At 29.9% G+C, this 21,047-nt stretch overlaps 1 protein-coding gene across 5 annotated transcripts in view; it reads right to left on the bottom strand.

The window, feature by feature from the left end:
* The window catches only part of LOC129961870 (tyrosine-protein phosphatase 69D-like), a 666,258-nt gene that overhangs the window by 155,111 nt on the left and 490,100 nt on the right, over positions 1-21,047 (bottom strand). For all 5 annotated transcript variants that reach the window (XM_056075481.1, XM_056075482.1, XM_056075483.1 and 2 more), the window contains 2 exons: positions 16,438-16,546; positions 6,839-6,988 (listed from right to left, as the gene is read on the bottom strand). In XM_056075481.1, coding sequence (XP_055931456.1) covers positions 6,839-6,988; positions 16,438-16,546 — 259 coding nt within the window. The remainder of the gene's footprint in view (positions 1-6,838; positions 6,989-16,437; positions 16,547-21,047) is intronic.

Genomic DNA, 21,047 nt, shown 5'->3' with positions numbered 1-21,047 from the left:
GAGGAAGTTTGGATGACATGTGCATTTAGATGTCGTACTTATCATTTTATCATAATTCAAGATTACCACATTATTGGGCAACAATTTCTTGATACTAAAGCCACAACCTTATCAATAGGTTACTGCTGCCTAGATTATTTTTGTTAATTTCAAAAATTAGTTGTCGAGGGTCTAACATCCTCACTCTAATGTGGCGAGGAAGTTTGGATGGCATGTGCATTCAGATGTCGTACTTATCATTTCATCATGATTCAATATTTCAGTAGTCCTCAAATAGGTATCGAAATGGAATGCTAATGTATCTAAATTTAATAAATGAATAACTGAACACAATTCAAATATATGCTTGTAGAAATATATATTATGATTAATGATTTATTTCTTCCAATTTAAAGAGAATTTTATGAAAATTAAAATAAACAGAATCGAAAAATAAATGATTTTCGAACAATTTGTTTGAAATAAAAAATAATTTGACACGGAATATCTTCATTATTTTGATATTATTATAATTACTTTGAGAATAAGTTTCTGAATGAAAAATAACTATCAGAATAAATTAGTAACTATATCAAATTAAAGAAAAATCCGAAGTTTAACAGAGTCGATATGATTATATTTAATTTACAAAATAAAAAGTCTTTAAAGATATATTTTGGATTGTTTATTGAAGAGATATCTATTTATTCTTTGAAATAGGATTTGCTCATGCTTTATTAGAATGGTTTGATCGTTCGTTTAATGAAAGCTATTTTATTTTCATCCAAAACGTAATGGCTTTTGGTCATAAATCTCTTTTTAATTTCTATATAATAATTTTAAAGGATTATTCAAAACGTACGAGAATAAATGTTTTGATAGAACTTATCGTCTACGATGAATTTAATTAATAAAGCCATGCAGGATAAAAAATATTTCTTCACTCGGTAAATAGTATTATAAATGCCTCAAATAATATAAATATTTGCTGTAAATAACTCATCCATTTTTATTTAAACCATCTCAAAATCCATACCTCATATTTATAGAATTTACTAAAACTTCTGAAAAAAGCTTTGCCAAAACAAATCCAGAAATTGTTTTCTATCGTGAAATATGGTTCTAGCACAATAGGGATTCTACCAGAGACATGATGTTCATCGACACTAAGGAGTTTAGTAGAGAAGACAACTGTGAGGCCAGCGTGAATATATGACCAAATCTGACTTCCCTGCTTGCATCTTTCTGGCATCATTGAAAAGTTTAAATGCATTCATAGACAGTACTGAGAATCTTATTGCTAATATTCAGACATCGTCAATGGATCCTTCCAGTATGTTTGTATCACTGGTATTCCGATAGCGTCAGTGTAAACTTGTAGCATGTGCAGGTAGCTAGTATTCCGGTAGCATCAATGGAAACTTATAGTACGTTTATATCGTTAGTATTCCTATATTATTAATGGAATCTTCTAAGACATTCTGACCGCTAGTATTCGATGTCATCAATGGAATCTTCTAGCATGTGCGGGTAGCTAGTATTCCGGTAGCGTCAATGGAAACTTGTAGTACGTTTATATCGTTAGTATTCCTATATTATTAATGGAATCTTCTAGCATGTGCGGGTAGCTAGTATTCCGGTAGCGTCAATGGAAACTTGTAGTACGTTTATATCGTTAGTATTCCTATATTATTAATGGAATCTTCTAGCATGTGCGGGTAGCTAGTATTCCGGTAGCGTCAATGGAAACTTGTAGTACGTTTATATCGTTAGTATTCCTATATTATTAATGGAATCTTCTAAGACGTTCGGACCGCTAGTATTCGTTGTCATCCATGGAATCTTCTAGCATGTGTGGGTAGCTAGTATTCCGGTAGCGTCAATGGAAACTTGTAGCATGTGCGGATAGCTAGTATTCCGGTAGCATCAGTGGAAACTTGTAGTATGTGCGGGTAGCTAGTATTCCGGTAGCATCAATGGAAACTTGTAGTACGTTTATATCGTTAGTATTTCTATATTATTAATGGAATCTTCTAAGACGTTCGGACCGCTAGTATTCGTTGTCATCAATGGAATCTTCTAGCATGTGCGGATAGCTAGTATTCCGGTAGCGTCAGTGGAAACTTGTAGTATGTGCGGGTAGCTAGTATTCAGGTAGCGTCAATGGAAACTTGTAGTACGTTTATATCGTTAGTATTCCTATATTATTAATGGAATCTTCTAGCATGTGCGGGTAGCTAGTATTCCGGTAGCGTCAATGGAAACTTGTAGTACGTTTATATCGTTAGTATTCCTATATTATTAATGGAATCTTCTAAGACGTTCGGACCGCTAGTATTCGTTGTCATCCATGGAATCTTCTAGCATGTGTGGGTAGCTAGTATTCGTTGTCATCAATGGAATCTTCTAGCATGTGCGGATAGCTAGTATTCCGGTAGCGTCAGTGGAAACTTGTAGTATGTGCGGGTAGCTAGTATTCAGGTAGCGTCAATGGAAACTTGTAGTACGTTTATATCGTTAGTATTCCTATATTATTAATGGAATCTTCTAGCATGTGCGGGTAGCTAGTATTCCGGTAGCGTCAATGGAAACTTGTAGTACGTTTATATCGTTAGTATTCCTATATTATTAATGGAATCTTCTAAGACGTTCGGACCGCTAGTATTCGTTGTCATCCATGGAATCTTCTAGCATGTGTGGGTAGCTAGTATTCCGGTAGCGTCAATGGAAACTTGTAGCATGTGCGGATAGCTAGTATTCCGGTAGCATCAGTGGAAACTTGTAGTATGTGCGGGTAGCTAGTATTCCGGTAGCATCAATGGAAACTTGTAGTACGTTTATATCGTTAGTATTTCTATATTATTAATGGAATCTTCTAAGACGTTCGGACCGCTAGTATTCGTTGTCATCAATGGAATCTTCTAGCATGTGCGGATAGCTAGTATTCCGGTAGCGTCAGTGGAAACTTGTAGTATGTGCGGGTAGCTAGTATTCAGGTAGCGTCAATGGAAACTTGTAGTACGTTTATATCGTTAGTATTTCTATATTATTAATGGAATCTTCTAAGACGTTCGGACCTCTAGTATTCGATGTCATCAATGGAATCTTCTAGCATGTTCGGGTAGGTAGTATTCCGGTAGCATCAATGGAAACTTGTAGTACTCTTATATCGTTAGTATTCCTATATCATTAATGGAATCGTCTAACACGTTCGTATCGCTAGTATTCGATGCCATCAATGAAATATAGCATGTTCGGATAGGTAGTATTCCGAGGAAACTTCAGTGGAAACTTATAGTGCGTTTATATCGTTAGTACTCCTGTAGCAATAATGGAATCTTCTAACACGTTCATATCGTTGGTATTCCGATGTCCTCAATGGAATCTTCTAGCATGTTCGGGTTGCTAGCATTCTGGTATCATCAACAGAATCTTCCAGAATATTCATAATATCATAACCTAACGACCGTAAATCTGTTTTCAACTTATTGACACAGTTTGATATCACTGGAGATAACTGAATATTTTGAAAGTGTTTCTCATGTGACTAAATACATTTATTACCTCGTACGCTCATTTGAACACAAACATATAGCAATAAAATTGTTGACTTAGTATTTCTATACGACTCCACTTCGGCTTTGAATACTTTATCAAGAAATTTATGCATGCTATGCTGAAATAATATATATAAACTGGATATTGATTACTTTCCAACAGATTGTTAAATGCTTCGATTTTCAATCAGATAAGCTGGCGACCATCTAGCAGTCGAGCAAGGGGATTGAAGAATCGTCCAATTTATCTCAAATCATCCGTAAATGGATCTGCGTTTATAGACACATCCTCGGTACATTCTTTCAAGTTAGAGTAATGCAAAGGTTAAAAGATTTGATAATTGGTCCAGGTTCCGGCTTTGCCATTTCGCTGTGGTGCAGAATTGAGAAATCACTCACTGGGAGTAATGAAATCGAATTTCATTTCTTTCGATAATTGCATAAAACATTTACAAGGTATTTCACTTCAATGGCATAAAAATCTTTGGAAAAGGTAAAATGCTCGAAGGCATATAACTATGCAAGATCGGAAATCTTGTTATAAATCTTTCATGCTATAAGTTTTTAATTATTTTACTAGTATTCTTATGATTAATCATTAATTTTGTAGAGACTTTTATGAGTGCTTTTTAATTGATTTGTTATAGATTAAGTAAAAGACTTTGCTCTAAATAGTAAATTTTACGCCTATAAAAGAAACTTATACAGGGTGTCTCAAAAATCTTGACCGAGGCCTTTATTCCTTAAATATTGATTATAGACATATACTGTAAATTAAAAAGTTGCATAAAAAAGGTGTAAAATGTTATGAAATCGATTAAAATTTTCAAGGGATTAAACTTCAAAAAATACAAAATGAAAATTTTTATGCGGACCCCGTAGAAAAAATTTCTCAGTGAGTAAAATGTGGCCCATCCTTTAATAAGGTCATGTACAAAATTTCAGCAATTTATCATAAAAAGTCTCAAAGATATGAAACTACATAAATACTGACTTAAACCACTTTTCGATGCCTGGATATGAGTTCGCAAAGAGGAAAAATCATGTCCGATTTTCGTGTTTTAGGGGTCGTACACAAATTAACAAAGAAAGTAATGATTGAATAAATAAATAATAATTTTGCTATTTATTGGTTCAAAAGTATTAAAAATTTGTAGAAATAATAACTTGTAGGAAAGATTACATAAGTTTTTTTTTTTTACAAGTTCATTGACTGTGCCATTTTTAAGTTATATTCTGTAATTCATGATATAAAATTTTGAAGTATTCTTCAGGAAACATAGATTTTAAAATTTGTATTTAAAACTAAAGATATGAAGTATATTTTATTTCCTTATGATGCGTTCCTGCGTCGCGTCATCTGCACTGAAGCTGTAAACATTTGCATTTTAATTTGTGATTGATCCTTCATCAACTTTGTTTTAACATATTTTTAAGAGTTTTCATGATAAAACTCTGAAACTTTGTATATGACCTTATCAAAGTATGGGGCACATTTTACTTATTGGGGAATTTTTTTGTACGGGGTCCGTATAAAAATTTAAATTTTGTATTTTTCGAAGTTTTATCTCCTGAAAATTTTAATCGATTTCATAACATTTTGCACCTTTTTTTACACAACTTTTTAATTTACAGTATATGTCTATGATCAATATTTAAGGAATAAAAGCCGCAGTAAAGGTTTGAGGTTTTTGTAAGTCTATTTACTTTAGTGCCATTTTACAGTTTGATATTGACAATTTTTCAAACATATTTTAAGTTCTTGGGTTTATCAAAAAATAATCCTCTCCTTCTCCATGAAACTGACTTAAAATTTTTTTCTTGAGATATGTTTTAAATATCTTCTTCTTCATTTCCAAATCTTCATATTTTACATGTTTGAACGAATCCAAGCCGAAATATGTACCAGTTGCTATCGAAATGTAAGCAAATCCGATTAACTTTACATTTTTATTTTTTTAAGAGGTTTAGTGGGATTAGGGGGAAGAAACTCCAGAAGTTTGAAATATAAAATGTTAGACAGTAACTGAGCAAAGACTCTAATATATTTTATCTGATATATGGGAAATTTCTGCCTAATATTATCTCTCAAGAAATCGCGATGGTAATATTTCGCGAATAAAAAAGTTATACTCAAAAAATTGCAAAAAAGATCAAATAAAAAAAATCGTAAATATCTAAGAAAGATTTTGTCGTTGTTTGTAAAAAATTATCATAGTTTGAGATATATCTGTAGAATTTATTATACATGATAAAAAATATTTATAAAAAAGGAATATATTGTTCACTGAATCATTTCCCGAGTTAAGTTTCATTCATCTAGATCGCTGCATTTTTGCTTTCTCGTATAAAAAGGTTTATAAATAGGTAAAATTCTAATGATTAAGAAATTTAATCACCGGAGTTATAAAAATATTCACATTTTAGACCTCCGTGAGTCACAAAAACACTTTTTTGGTTTATGTTTATTAAGGTTATCAGCAAACAAGAAACAAAAATCGAAACAAGTAAACTGAATGAAATTTTATAACTAGTGTTTACATTAAAATCTTGGAATTTCATTAAATCCTTCAATATTCGTTCGTTGACAGACCAAATTTTAAATGGGGTACTTCCGGACCCAGACAGTTCTCTAATATGAGGATTCTTCAAAAGTTTATATTCGAAGTTTCTAACATAATGATAATTTTTTTTCTTTCTTTCAAAAAAAAAAAAAAATTAAGAAGGAAGTGAAAAGCAAAAGTTAAGAAGGATAAAAAAATAAATATTTTTTTTTCATTTATTTCTTTATATGCTACAGTTTGCAATTTTGTAGACTTTTATAGAACATAAGTGTCTACAAAATATGTAATTAAATAGAATTACCAATTAATCGATCGATTTAATTTAATTTTGGTTTCATGCGCGTGGTGCCATCTGGTAGAGAAATTGATAAAAACAGTTTTAAGATTTGGTAACATTTATAATAAAAAATTGTAAATAAAGACTAAAACATAAAATGCTTTTTCAAACCAACTTTTATTCAATTTATTTCAATTTTTTTGTAAAAAAATTTTAGAAAATGTTAGCCATAAAACCGAAAAAAATTTATTCGCCTTGAAAATGGTCGCTTTCCTGATAATCTTATTTCTTAGAAAAATTTCATATTTATTTGCAGTTATTATGTATCTGATTTAGAAGAAGGCACACATTTTGTTCATGAATAGTTTTCTAAGCAGATTCATAAAGGTTGCGTAAAAATATAAACATGGCATTTTGTTACACATTTGAGCTTAAAAAAATATATACTCAATTGTTCTTACGTATCGAAAGCTTCTGCTAGATAAGCTCCTCCTGTTCCCCCATTCTGATGAACCCCTTCGTACGAAGTGAGGTTTATCTGGTCTGGGTTTCGGGGAAGTACGGAAATGGACTCCCCTTTGGCCAGCTTGATAACTATCACTCGATAGCACCTAAGGAAGAAAGAAAAAGCTCAATCGATTTTGGACAATCATTTAAGGCTGAAATGAAAAACAGTGTTTAGGGCATCATTTTATTACACCTCGCATTTTATACATAATATATCCTTATGCCCCCTCAAGTAAATAACTTTTATAATTATTTTTATATTTCCACTCTTCTGTTCATTATCATGTTCATTCATCCAGTTTTTTTGTACTTTAAATATTTTACATTCTAGTTTTTATCATTTCTTGTTATGCTATATGTATTCGTATTTTGTCATTATTTTTTCAAATTGATTGCAGTGTAATTTGTTAAAAATAAAGTCCACCTGCATCTATACCAAACGGGAAAGGAGCCACATGAGCTTTAGAAACGGAGGTGTGGTATGGTGTTAAGTGTTAAAACAGTGTTTGCTCTAAAAATGGACAAAAGGAACATCCCATTTCCCTATTCGAAAATATGTCATAGAATTTTAAAAATATTAAAAATTAATGGATAAAATAAAAATAAAATTGTAAATGCCATTGTATCTATTAAATAGCATATAAGAGCAAATAAACACAATACAAACGATGAGCAAATATTTATTTTGTATTAAGAACGCGATATATCGCAAAATAAGACGAGTGTTTAATTTATATTAACGTTCCGTTTTAAAGAAACCTAGGGCTAATTTGGGACGGACCTCGTAATTTTCAGCCGCGGTCAAATGACGGGGACAACACCTGTGCTGGCATCCTTCTTTTCAAGATTCCACAACACACCAACCCAGCGGGAGAAATTTGGCGTGCGCCCCACTTATAGGATGATTCTTCGGTGGAATCTGGTCTCGAGCCTGAAACCCTCCGGTTCCGAAGCCAAGACCTTAGCTCATGCCACTGTGGCTCCAATAAGACGGACGGATTGAAGTAATTAGTTAAAGTTATAAAAAATTGCTGATATCAATAAAGAAAAATTTGTCACGAGACATAGTTTTCAAGAAATTTATTATATTCTCAAGAAATATTATATAAAAGCAGATTCCACTTCAAATGAAAACATTCTATATTTGAAATCATGTTTATGTAAACAAAGAGTAAAATTACTTCTTTAAATATGGTCACTAAATACTGTAATTACTTAGACTATGATATTTTACCTTTAACTAACAAAAAAAAAAAAGGATAGGTTTTTATTTATTGTTATTAGAGAGAGAATATATATATGGTGAAATGACAACAGATAATTATACTGTAGAATACAAGTCAATAATTAAATTTAACAGTGAAAATAGAGATCTTATCTTACTACCCTAGCTTTCAATATCAAGTATCATACTCCCAAGGATTAAGTGGGAAAAACGCTTCACAGTTTCTTTTCATACATTTGCCTTCATAAATATCTTTCAAACAGAGATTTTCTTTGTTAACATTAACCAAATTGTTTTTTATTAGATTTTTATAACTGCATCCTCAGCTACTGTGTCATGATAACAAGTGAACACAGAATTCATGTGTTTTTTATTATACATAATATGTTTCTGCATATTATTATTCCAAATAATTTTTCTATTATATTTCAAAGTAGAAAAACTTTGTAAACGGTAATTATTATTCCAAATAATTTTTCTATAATATTTCAAAGTAGAAAATCTTTGTAAATGGTTTCCTTTTATTATCATTTCTTTATATGTTTGCAAATTCTGTACATAGTTATTATTGATTTTTCTACAGTAGATATTTTGGTACTTAATAAAATTCCCGTAATATACCCATCAAACCGTTTAATCAATGGTTACGGATATGGGGATAGAAGACGGCGGTTGCTCTCCCGAACTGTTCTGCGTACGTTAAATTACGCGTATGTTTTATAGTATCTAATAAAAGTTTAATTTTAACCTTTTTAAAAAGAAAAGTCTCTATAAATAATTTAATAAAATAGTAAAAAAATAGAAAGTTAACATTTATAAATGAATAGCTTCAATTAGAACAGAAATTATTTTGAAATGTATGTCATGAATTTGAACAAAAATTATTTCGAAACGATATATCTCACTCAACTCGCCATATTTCTTAGAAAGGATCAAGCTATACAATGAGCATTAATTTACTTCTTTTGTAAGGTTATATTGACTGGAACTTTTCCATTTCGTCTTAATAATTCGTCTTTTGACTTATTTGTGTTTCCATATTTGAAATATAGGTTATTCATAAAAAATTTTATTCGCCAGTTTTAACAAGTTGTTTTAATGAAGGATAAGGAGGCAGCCAATAAATCTTCTTTACAACCTCAGAATGCACTTTTTTTCAATATCAGATACAATTATTATGGATATTACAGAGGTTTTTAACTTTGTACTTAATTAAGACATTGTTAATTATCTTCTTCGTTTTAGAAATTAAAGATAATATCTTGGCTTAATATTTTAAAAGCTTTAAATGATTAAAAACACGATATTTCCTACTGAATGTAATTATTAGATTTTATTTAAACTAAACTCTATGAAGTTGTTAAAGCAATTATGTATTTATACATATAGAAATTGCAATCTTATACGATTATAATTATTCTAAATCTTTCTGGAAAATTTAAAATGGTTAAAAATTCAAACGCTCGCTTTAAAATCTTTATCTTCAATCAAATTAATTTTTCTCCATCCAGGAATTATAAATCCACAAAAGTCCTTAGAATTCACTATGTTATTTAGTTATAAATTAAATGTAAGAACAATACCATGCTTGCTTTACAAAATTAAAAAAGCAAAAACAAAATATACCTTCCATAGAAGATTACGAGTACATGGCCTTGAGATATTAATTGTATTTAACATTAATTGTATTCAACAGATTACATTGACAAAGTCTGGAAATTTTTCTTGCTGTCTGTCTCATTGCACTCAGTTAAATAGTTCTGAATGCAATTCCAAAGCATAAGATATTAACTGATGAATTTAAATAGAATTTAGCTATTAAATTATTATTAATAGTGCGCGTGATGAAAGTTTAAAATTAAAGCGAAATAGAATTAATCCCATGGAATTCCTTTCCTAATTATAAAGGATCAAATATGACATTATCTCTATTACTAAGAAAAATCAGTAAGTTATACGTTTGTGTTGGATTTTCACATGATACATCTTTGAATCCAGATGTAATTGGATTTGTTAGATTTATTTTGAAAATTTTTATGAATTAAAATTAAAGAGAATTTTAGAAGTGTTTATCCGTAACTTAATGATACATTATTATATAAATATAATTCTTACATTATCTTAATTTAAAAAATTATCATCCTTAATAATGGCAATTTGCTGTAAATGTCGTGAATTTTTTTTTTAATTTGGAAAATTAAAAAAAAACACATTTTTAGTATAATTTGCAACAATAGGCTTTATTGTTATAATGAAATTCAAAATCGCTTTCTTTATTTCAACAGGTATTTAATCGCCTGTGTTTTCTCCAATGCTGAAAGTTCAGATAAAGATTTTGTTAATATTAGTATCTTTGGTGACTACTAGTCACCGTGATTATTCATGTAAAGATTTTAAATAAAATCGTTTATGCTTAGTTTAGTTTTGAAAGGTGATTCTAGTAAGAAAAATTTAGAATTTAGCAGATATGTAGCTCATACTATTTTTGAGATATTACACCTGTTCATTTTGTTTATCTGTCAATCTTCAGAGATGTGAAGATTAATTTGAAAAGGGCAAATGATTACATTGCCCTTTTCAATGTAATCTAACCGAAACGTTTGCTTGCATTTGGGCTAAAAAAAAAAAAAAATCAGAAATGTTTAAAAACGAAAAAAAAAAAAAAAAAAAATCATCATTGTTTACTTTTGAAACTAAAGCACATCTTATATTTCTCACAAATTAAAAGTTTTTGAAACCAAGCTTTAATAGGAAATTAATCTGAAAAAAATAACTAATTACATCTTGTTATCAACAATGATGATATATCCAAACAATTGATATATATATATATATATATATATATATATATATATATATATATATATATATATATATATATATATATATATATATATATCAATAACAATGAAAATGATTTAATTTTGTTATAACAATATGAGTTTCATGTAACCCAAACGCTTCTTGTTGTTAGGTTAGAAAAGATCAGAAGAGTTTAAAAACGTCAAAAAGAAGTCTGGTAAGAAATGTATAAAAACGCAAAATAATATATATCTATAACAATAAAAACGATTTAATTTTGTTATAACAATAATGCATACCATATGCTTTAAATTTGCTTAAAATAATTTTAAAGAATTATTGGCACAACAGAAAATATTGCACAGCACATTGGCATCATAGGCTTAGTTTTCATTTAATTAATTTTATAATTTGAACTTAAAAATAGTTCGAACCATCAAAATATATTTTTGCAACTTTTTGCAGCTCTAACTGCAATAATTTGTGTCATAGAACGCAACATTTTTCATTATTAATAATAAAGATTCTTTGTGAATATTGTGATGTATTTTAATTTCTTTTTTCATTTCACACAACTTTTTGCGAAATAAATAAATAAATACTTCTATGTGTAATAGAAAAAAAATCCAAATAATTATATTTATTATTTTACTTTTTTTGCTATCATGCTTCAAACCACCTAACATGTTATTAAATGTTCTTATAGAAATTAGCATAAACATAACTTCAGGAATTTGACGTTGAAATCAACATAAGATTTAGTACGAAGGTTAGTTTTGTTATATTCACGCCCCGTTTTAAAGTAACACTAGGGCTATTTCGGGACTGATCTCATAATTTTGAACCTGGGTCAGATGACAAGGACGATATTCTGAATTAGCACCCCCTCTCCAAACTTCCATACCATACCACGTTTGACCCGACGGACTTAACGTGCGCCAGATCCACTTACACGACGGTTCGTCGGTGGAATCGGGTTTTGAATCTGAAACCCTCCGGGCCCTACTGCCGAGACCTTACCACCAGATCACAGCGGCCCTTAGTACGAACAATAAGGAAGTGAAGTGACAATACCACGTAAGAGAGTATATAATTATATGTTAGAGAATGCGAGATACAACTTTAATCATTATATTTTATAGTTCATAGACAGAAAGTGCAGAATAAGCATAAATATGCTAAAAAAAGGCACTTAAATTTCTATTTCTATTTGAAGATTTTTCCCCCTGAAGGAATTATGAATATTAAGTTATCCATAAAATATTTAATTAAAATTAAGTATAAACAATTTTCCTTGATAAAAAGTTAGTTTCTAAAGTAACTAGATTACTACTACTACAAATGATTATAGCTTTCGTTTCACTGTAATCTCGTGTTGTCTATGGCTACAGTTAACATATCTTTTGAAAATTAAAGTTCCTCCAAGTTCAGAATCTCAGAACCTTTAAATTTGTGTCAATTCTCCGGAGTGCCATTGTTTTGTAAGATGGCATAATTTGAAAGGGAAAGTGCGAATGAGACGGAAGAGTTGAGAATTGAGTACGAAGCTTTCCTGCAGTTTTTCTTCCATTAACTCGCCGCATAAATACCTTAATTGGTCTAACTTCCCACTGTAATGAGGCCTGAAACTTTTTAATCGTATGTAAAATGCAAATGTATCACGGGAGTCGGCCGGAATTACTTTGTCTTTATAGAACCGCTTAAATCCGCGAGCAGTGTTCGCTATAATGAGACTTCAGAATTTTTTGTAAAAGTAATATGAATGGCGGATATCCTTTCTAGTTTCTTTCTAGATAGATAGATTTCTTTTCGTAAAGTCTATTAATACAAAACATTTTCATTAATTATTGAAATATTTATATTTTGGGGAAAGATTGTTAAGGAAGAGATTGGTTAGATACAAATTCAGAACTGTGTAACGAATTACTAACGAGGTCTAATTTTCTTTTGAAATAGAATTACTAATGTTTAGTTAACTTCTAATCCCAATAGGTTTTCTCTGAACAAGTCGTTCTAATTGTTTTCTCATCCTCGTGTATTTAATTCTTTATTTGCATAGTAAATGAAGCAACGTAAATTTTTAACTACATGATTGTGCTGCAAAAATTAAATCGCAGACTGTGTATCTATTAATTTTTTTCATTCTAGAAAAAAAAAATTTCATTCTTAAAAAACATTCGCCTAGAGAAAAAAATTTCCATTATAGAAAAAAATTAAGAATATAAAATAACATCTGTTAACATATATTTTTATGGAGCGTTTTGAAATAAATACGAAAACTAAATTATTTGGTGATTACGATGTACTACTTTATATCAAGAATTAACTTTTAGAATCAAATATGATTTAAAAAAAAAAATTTGTTTTCGCTATAGTAGCTGCACTTTTTCCCAAGTTCTCTGCAAAATTTGAAAACATTTAAAAATTTTAGGGAATATGAGTTAACTACCCAATCTGTCTAGACCAAAAATATTATATTTGTAAGAATATATAGATATGAATATATCTAAATTGTGAAATCATATGCAATTTAAAGATTTAAAGTGAAATTTATATATAACTATCTGATATATCCAGCATTTCTAGGGAATAAAACATTTCCATATTTAATGTTTTTAATGTAAAACTGATTCTTTATGAAATATTATAATGCACAAAATCCTTTAATTGTCTGAAATGTATTTGAATTATAATTGGAAAATAATTTGAAAGACTTTTTAAAACTGCTATTTATTAATTTTTTCCATAAGTTATTAACTATCTATAGAAATACTTTAAATTTTGTTCATTAATAAGTAAAAAATAGGGTTCAAAACATTTTGAAATAATAAATTAAATAGTTAATTTTTAATTAATTAACATATATAAAATAAACCAAATTAATAATTGTTTCTGATATAAATTAATAATCGTCTGCTTTAAAACTTTTCTCTTTTCGTCTTCCAGTTATTTTTCCTAATGTGTTTTAGATATTGTTATTGTTTTCGAATAATAAGAATATTACTATATTTCTCTATAAAATTAATTTTCAAAAATTTATTAAAATTAGTGAAATGAATGGTACGAAAATTAAATTTATACTTAAAACCTAATTTTTTGATCGTTAATATGGTGTAAAAAAGGTTTTTTTAAAATTTTTTTTATGAAATAATTTATTAAAATATTGATTGCAAAAGGGTCAAAATCTTGCTTGATTTTATGTAGCTAAAAGTTGAAGGTAAACAAAAGATTTTAATTGCAGTACTTTTTTAATCTTATGAAATAAATTTTAGAATTCCTTTAAAAGCAAGAAAGAAGTTATATATATATTTGATTTAATGATATTTTAGTTTAAATTTAATTGTTAAAGCTTGTATTTAAAATAAATTTTGAAAAATTTGCTAAAATTAGAGGGCACGATATTTTTTCTAAGTTATTAGAAAAAAAAGGTGAATATTATATAATTTTATAAATTAAATACCATAAGAATGAATTAATTTTGAATGTCGGATATGTTACAACTGATCCCAGCAGCTTTCGCGCAAATTTCAGGTTGATGTTGTTGAAAAAGTAACTTGATGAACAGACAGATGCATATACTTTCTTCTTTATATTAAACAGGATTGGTTGGATATAATTTCAAAATAAAAAAAAAAGATTTTCTTAATATGCTGCATTTTAAATGCAATTACACTACGAGAAAAGGAGAGCTAAAGATGCTAGATCAAGTTATAATAACATTTCAGCAATAAGATTTTTCTGACCAATCGGGAAACATTGCTTTGTTAAATAACTGATTATAAGTAGAATGGTAACTTAAAGGCATCAAAAATACGTTTCTGCCTCATTCCTTAGCCCGCCCTAGGGACTGTAGGCATGCGGACTACTGTTTTTATGGCTTATGTGCTACATAAATAAAATCCATCTAAGCTCTGTTTTTGGAGTTATATTACTCCATATTAGTATACGAGGCAGAATAAGCATTCGTGGCATTCAGCCAAACTGTTTTACTTTATTTTTTCATCCTTTTCATGAGGCATGTCAGAATCGTGACCCACTGTACAAAATTTAGCATAAAAATATTTTTGCTTTCTTGTATACGGAGCATTAAGAAAATATTATAATAATAATAATAATAAAAAAAAAAAATCGAATCTGGGATTTTGAAGTTTCTCCACGTTTTAAACTTCTCCGAGTTCGAAAACCATATTTTTGATATTACCATGTCTATAAATCCGTCTGTCTGTTTTGATAAAGATAACTCATAAATGCTTTGAGATAGCTAAAATGTGGTATTTGGTCCTTACACCAAATTTATGGATTTTTATCATATTTTGAGTGAAATCTCTTCAGAGGAAGTCAACCTAATATAACTGTCCCAGTATAAGTTAAAAGGGTAATTACAAAATGAAGAGAACTAGATAGGTGAAATTTGGTATCTAAAATACAGACATATCAAACTTAGAACCAGAACTGCCAAGGCGGTTGATTCTCTGTCTATCTGTAATTTCACAAACACAAAAACGTGTTCACTTAAAAAAGCAATTCTTTAAATATATGAAATTTGTTATGCAATTTTATGACTAGAATTGTAATTCTGAGTCAGACTTTGGTCGCAATCAGTTGAAAGTAACACATCTAAAGCACAAATTCAATTTTTGGATACTAATTGAATAAAGGCCAAAGATTGCCAAAAATCACAATAGATTCAGTAGAAATGCTGAATTCATGACAAAGATCAATATTTAGTAATTATTGTTCATCAATGCTATGCAAAGCATTCGCGTTTTTACTCAAGCTGTTCAATCTTATGCGAGAGAGTTTCGGATTGACTACTCCCGCTAGTTTCTTGAAAGTATTAATTTTAACAAGTATTTTTATTAAGCAAAATTATTGATTAAATTTAAGTGAAATTATGTGATAACGAAAGCATTTTATTATAAACAATTAATGAATGAATTTTATTCGATATGTAATTATTAAAATTGAAATTGCTGAAATGTTTCCAGATTTTAAATGTTTACATTTTCTTTTACATATTTCGGTAAATATATAATCGGTATCTTATGTATCGAAATAATAATGAAAATTGATGATGCAAATGAATTGGAAACCAAACCTGGTTAGGTGAAATTTAGAAATGGGAGTAGAATTCATACTAATGTTAAAGATGTCACAAGATTAACGCAAAATTTCAATTGTCCACCATTCGTGCAGTAAAATGTTGGCAACCTTATTAAGAAAAAACTGACAGCCGATAGTTTTGGGTTAGTAAAAACAGAGATTACACGATACACGATTACATTACACGATAGAACAACGTGTTAACACAAGATTTGAATTAAAACGCACACACACACAGTTTTTCTTTAAATTGTTACATTTTTATTTAATCATAGAAACATAAGATATAGTTATGTATGGAATAACATATAAGGCAAATGACCTCCGCGTCTTTGTTAGCTCATATGCACTCTTTTGTCGAAGTGATTAGGCAACTAAAATTTTTAAATTATAATATAGGTCCTTAAGATATGTATTACTGACCTGATAAAACCATTTCGTTCCGAAACCTTCTGCAACTTGAGTTTCAGTTGACGACATTTTTCATGCCCTTCCATTGGATACAAATAAAACTCTGGCATGGAAGATGGAACTGCAAATATCAAAATATACAAAGCAATTTCTTTTATGAATATATTACAAACAAAAAGATTTTTTTTGCACATATATAATAACAATTTATTACATGTTCCCAAGCCAAGAACGTAATTTCTGGAATTATTCTAAAAATAATTAGGAAACAGTTGCTCTGATTAAAAACTTTTTATAATGTAAAATAATTATGAAAAGTGTTGGGTGAAGCAAATCATGTAATTATTTGAAGTTTAGTTATATTAACGACCCGTTTTAAAACAACACTAGGACTATTTTGAAACGGACCTCGTAATTTTGTACCGAGGTCGGATGAAGAGGACGGCAGCTGAGCTGGCATCTCCTTCACCAAACTTTCACTCCACACCATCGAGAGGACTTTTGGTTCCAACGGATTTATCATGCACCAGACCCGCTTATACGATGGTTCTTGGGTGGAATCGAGTCCCGAACCTGAAACCCTCCTTCTTAGAAGCTGAGATCTTACCACAAGGCCACCGCGGTTCTGTGCAATTACTTGAAACAGTAAGTTATGTAATAAAGATAATTAAAATGCTAACTTTAGTAAGATAAAGGATTATACTTTATGCTGTTAATGGTGTTTATCGAAATAGAATAAACATTCAGCCATGTATTAATAAATAATATAATAATATATAATTTAAGTAAATAATATATTTTCTTTGTGCAGAAGATTTAAACAAAGATAACTATATGCTTACACAACGGGTATTTTAATCTCACATTTTAGCAACCAGTTTTTATAAATGCTAATATAATCGATTACTTTGTGAAAACGAGTAAAACTATATAGTAATGGAGATAAACACAAGTATTTACTCCAGGGAATGCTGCAAGCCTTCGTCAGAAATCTCCAATCAAATTACTGTCCAAATTACTGGACAGTATATAATGTTGCAAGTAAGTTATCATCCATTAAATGAACTATCTATGGCCTAAAAAAGTGAATAACGATTCCATTTCTTGGAATAATTTATCCAATATCATTAAATTCTAGCAAGAGAATATTCATACTCTCCTGCTGGTGATTTATCATTTTTTTTATTTCATCAAAACTCTTCTTTCACACCACCAGGCCATCTTTTCACAAATTCATATAAATTGTGTATTAGAATATAATTATTAATGGATACTCAAAATTGAATTAAGGCTTAGAGATATGAATAGGAGTAGTTCTGTGAACAAATCCTTCATAACGCATAAACGTTTATCACTAATTGTAGGAATTGTATTACCACTAATTGTAAGAATTTCAATTTATATTTATTACATGTTCTGTGAATGAAATTCTACCTCACCTGGCATTTTGAAATTCGTTCATTTGGATGCAAAAGCAGCGTCTATTTTTCCTTTATGGGCGTTAAAAAAACGAGTTATCTTAAGATGCATTGAATTTTCATTTTCAATCTAAGAAAATCGGGATTTATTAAATTTCGATGTAAGGCATTACAATTATACAAAAAATTGAGCTATTTGTGGATATGAAAGTGAATATTAATTGTTAATTTCAGATCTTTTGTAACTAGGTATAGTTTAGTTTAATTATATTAACATCCTGTCTTAAAGCAATATTAGGGCTATTTTGGGATGGACCACTGACCACTGATTCTGAACCACTGACAGATGACCAGGACGACACCTGAAGCTGGCACTCCCTCTCCAAACTTCCACAGCACACCAGACGTTTGGTCCCGACGGATTTAAGGTGCTCTAGATACGCTTAAAAGACAGGTTCTTGGGTGGAATTTGTAATTAAAATTGATTAATTTTAGTATTATTTTATGAAATGTAGTATCGAATTATTCTATTTCGAATATTACACTGCGTAAAAAAAGTAGAAGGACACTTGATTTTGTAACAATAACCGAAAAATATTTTATTTTTACTAAAATTTTTTATCAGAAACATTTAACAAATATTTCAAAAATACAATTTTAACATCAGAATTATGATGTTCAAACATAAAATATTAATGGCAACAAAAATAGTTTCTCTTTTTTGAAACTTTGTAAAAAAAGTAGAAGGACAGCATTATAATGAATGAAAAAATAGTGGCTTTAATAAGGAATGGTCTTCCCATTGGCCTTTATAACTTCAAATATTCTGTTTGGAAGTGAATTGTATAGAGTTTGAATTTCAGTTTGACAAAAATTGTCCCACGAGTCATTCAATGCTTCTCGAAGCTGAGTTTGCGAATCAAATTGCCTTCCATCAGCATAAACTCGACGAACTAGCATTGCCCAGATGTTTTCCACTATATTAAGGTCAGGACTTTTGGCTGGCCATGGTAAAACATCCACATTATTTGTTAGGAACCAATTTTTGACTGCAGTCGCAGTGTGAATGGAAGCTCCGTCTTGCTGAAACTTCCACTCTTCACCCCCCCCCATGTCAGAGGCATAAGGAAGAAGCTCGGAATTCAGCACTTGAATGTAGTCTGTATGTTTTTGCCTACCATTTAAGAAAACCAGACTTGTCCTTCCTCCGTTTCCAACAGCCAACCAAACCATTAAACTCCCTCCTCCCATTTGTCGTGTTGAATAGTATTCGCCTTCGTCCCCAGATAATGCCAGTAGTGCTGACATCCGTCTGGACCGTCTAAGTTAAATTTCTTTTCATCGGAAAATATCACAGAAGTCCATTCTGTAGTCCAGGACTTGTGCTCCTTAGCCCACGCTAAACGGTTATCAATGTGAGCTTGTTTCCACTTAGGATGATGTTTCCGTTTTTTGAAAATGAAATTTTTAGATCTTTTAATATAGTTGTAAACTGTTTGTTTCGTCACATGATTAAGTCCTGCTTGATTTCTTGCCTTTGAAACACTTCCTTTGTTCTTCTTCAGCACACGAGCAAGTTTTCTTTCATCACGTGGTGTTAACTTCTTTGGTCTACCAGTCTTCTTTTTATTTCCATTTTTATAAGGATTTCTGATAAAGTTTGAAACTGTATTGGGGCTCATCTGCAACAATCGAGAAATCTCTCTGACACCTTTACCATCATTTTGATATGCGGAAATTTGCCCTTTTTGCAAATCGTTCAAAGGTATTCCTTTAGGCATTTCTGAGAACGGAGAAACAACGTAGCTTTTAAACAAATTAGATTTTTTTGACAGAAAAGGATAAACAAAGTACAAAATCATTATTTAAATAAAAAACAACTTACTAAATTAAATATATTAGCAAGTGTCTTTCTACTTTTTTTACGCATCGGAAATTATATATACTAATTTTCTTAATAATATTAGTGGTAGATGTTTAATTTTTGCCTAAAATGAAAACAAGGGTCATTAAACTAAATCTGCATAAGTATCTAGTAGTTAGGAGAAAAGAAGAGATATTAATTGGCAAAAAGACACTGTCCTTCTACTTTTTTTACGCAGTGTAAGTACTCTGGCGTCTTTCAGAATTGTTAGTAATGAAAACTTTTATATCTATAAAGGAAAGTCAACCTTCTAACTCTCCGACCCGCCCTAAGGCACACGAATTTAAACCATAGAACTGAATGACCGGACCGCCGCAACAGCAATTGGCGGGAACTGTGGTTGAGTCCTAAGGGCCGTCACCGGCCACGGTACAACCCTCCCCGAAGGAAGTACGTCCCGTCATCGGTGGGGGGAGTCAGATCCCCCACCTATTATTGTACCCTCCAGGGTGGCGAGATCCAACCACCATGCCGGAAGCATCTCATCCTCATTTCGAGGTGCCCCCCCGAGGATATTATCTATAAATTGATATTTTACTATCTATAAAGGAAAGTAAAATATCAATAACCATTATTCACATTTATTTCATTTAATATCTTTTGTTTACCACAGTACATGAATGAGCTTATTATTTACCACAATACATGAATGCATATTTGATATCTTTTGAGAGAATAGCTTCAGTCCTTATCTATTTTTATTAATATGTTTAATCTTGATAATTGGACAAAGTTATTTTATATTTAATTTATTACAAAATTCACAAATCTTTTACCCAAAACTCTTCGTATATTATTAAGCTCAATTTAATTTAATTGAAGACGTAAAATCTGAAACTGCTTTCTTTCAAAAAGCAATTAATCAAAATATATAAGATCAACTGTGTCTCCGCATAAATATCAAACTTATTCATAATTCATATTATGAAAAGTATGCATTTAATATTTATTATGTGAGACGCTCTGCAAACAAAATTCCAGAGAAAAGTATTTGTTATGATTTGAATTTTAAAATAATCCATAATATGAATACGTTACCGGCTTAAGTCTATGATGTTTTCTTAAATCTGTCTCACTAGTTTTTATTTCTAAAAAAGGTGTAGTTATTTATAGGTACTTGTAAAAATTACAAAAATAATAATAAATAAATAAATAAATAAATATAAATATTAAATTTTAATTTGGAATTAAATTTTCATTAAAATAAAATGATTAAAATTATCAATTGCTTAAAAAATTTCTTTATAATGATACTTTTCTTTTTTTAAAATTAAAAATGT

Source organism: Argiope bruennichi, chromosome 2 (genome assembly GCF_947563725.1).
Source record: "Argiope bruennichi chromosome 2, qqArgBrue1.1, whole genome shotgun sequence".
NCBI classification, from domain to species: domain Eukaryota; kingdom Metazoa; phylum Arthropoda; class Arachnida; order Araneae; family Araneidae; genus Argiope; species Argiope bruennichi.
The sequence above is the reverse complement of the archived record's forward strand: the minus strand, read 5'-3'. Positions and strand labels throughout refer to the sequence as shown.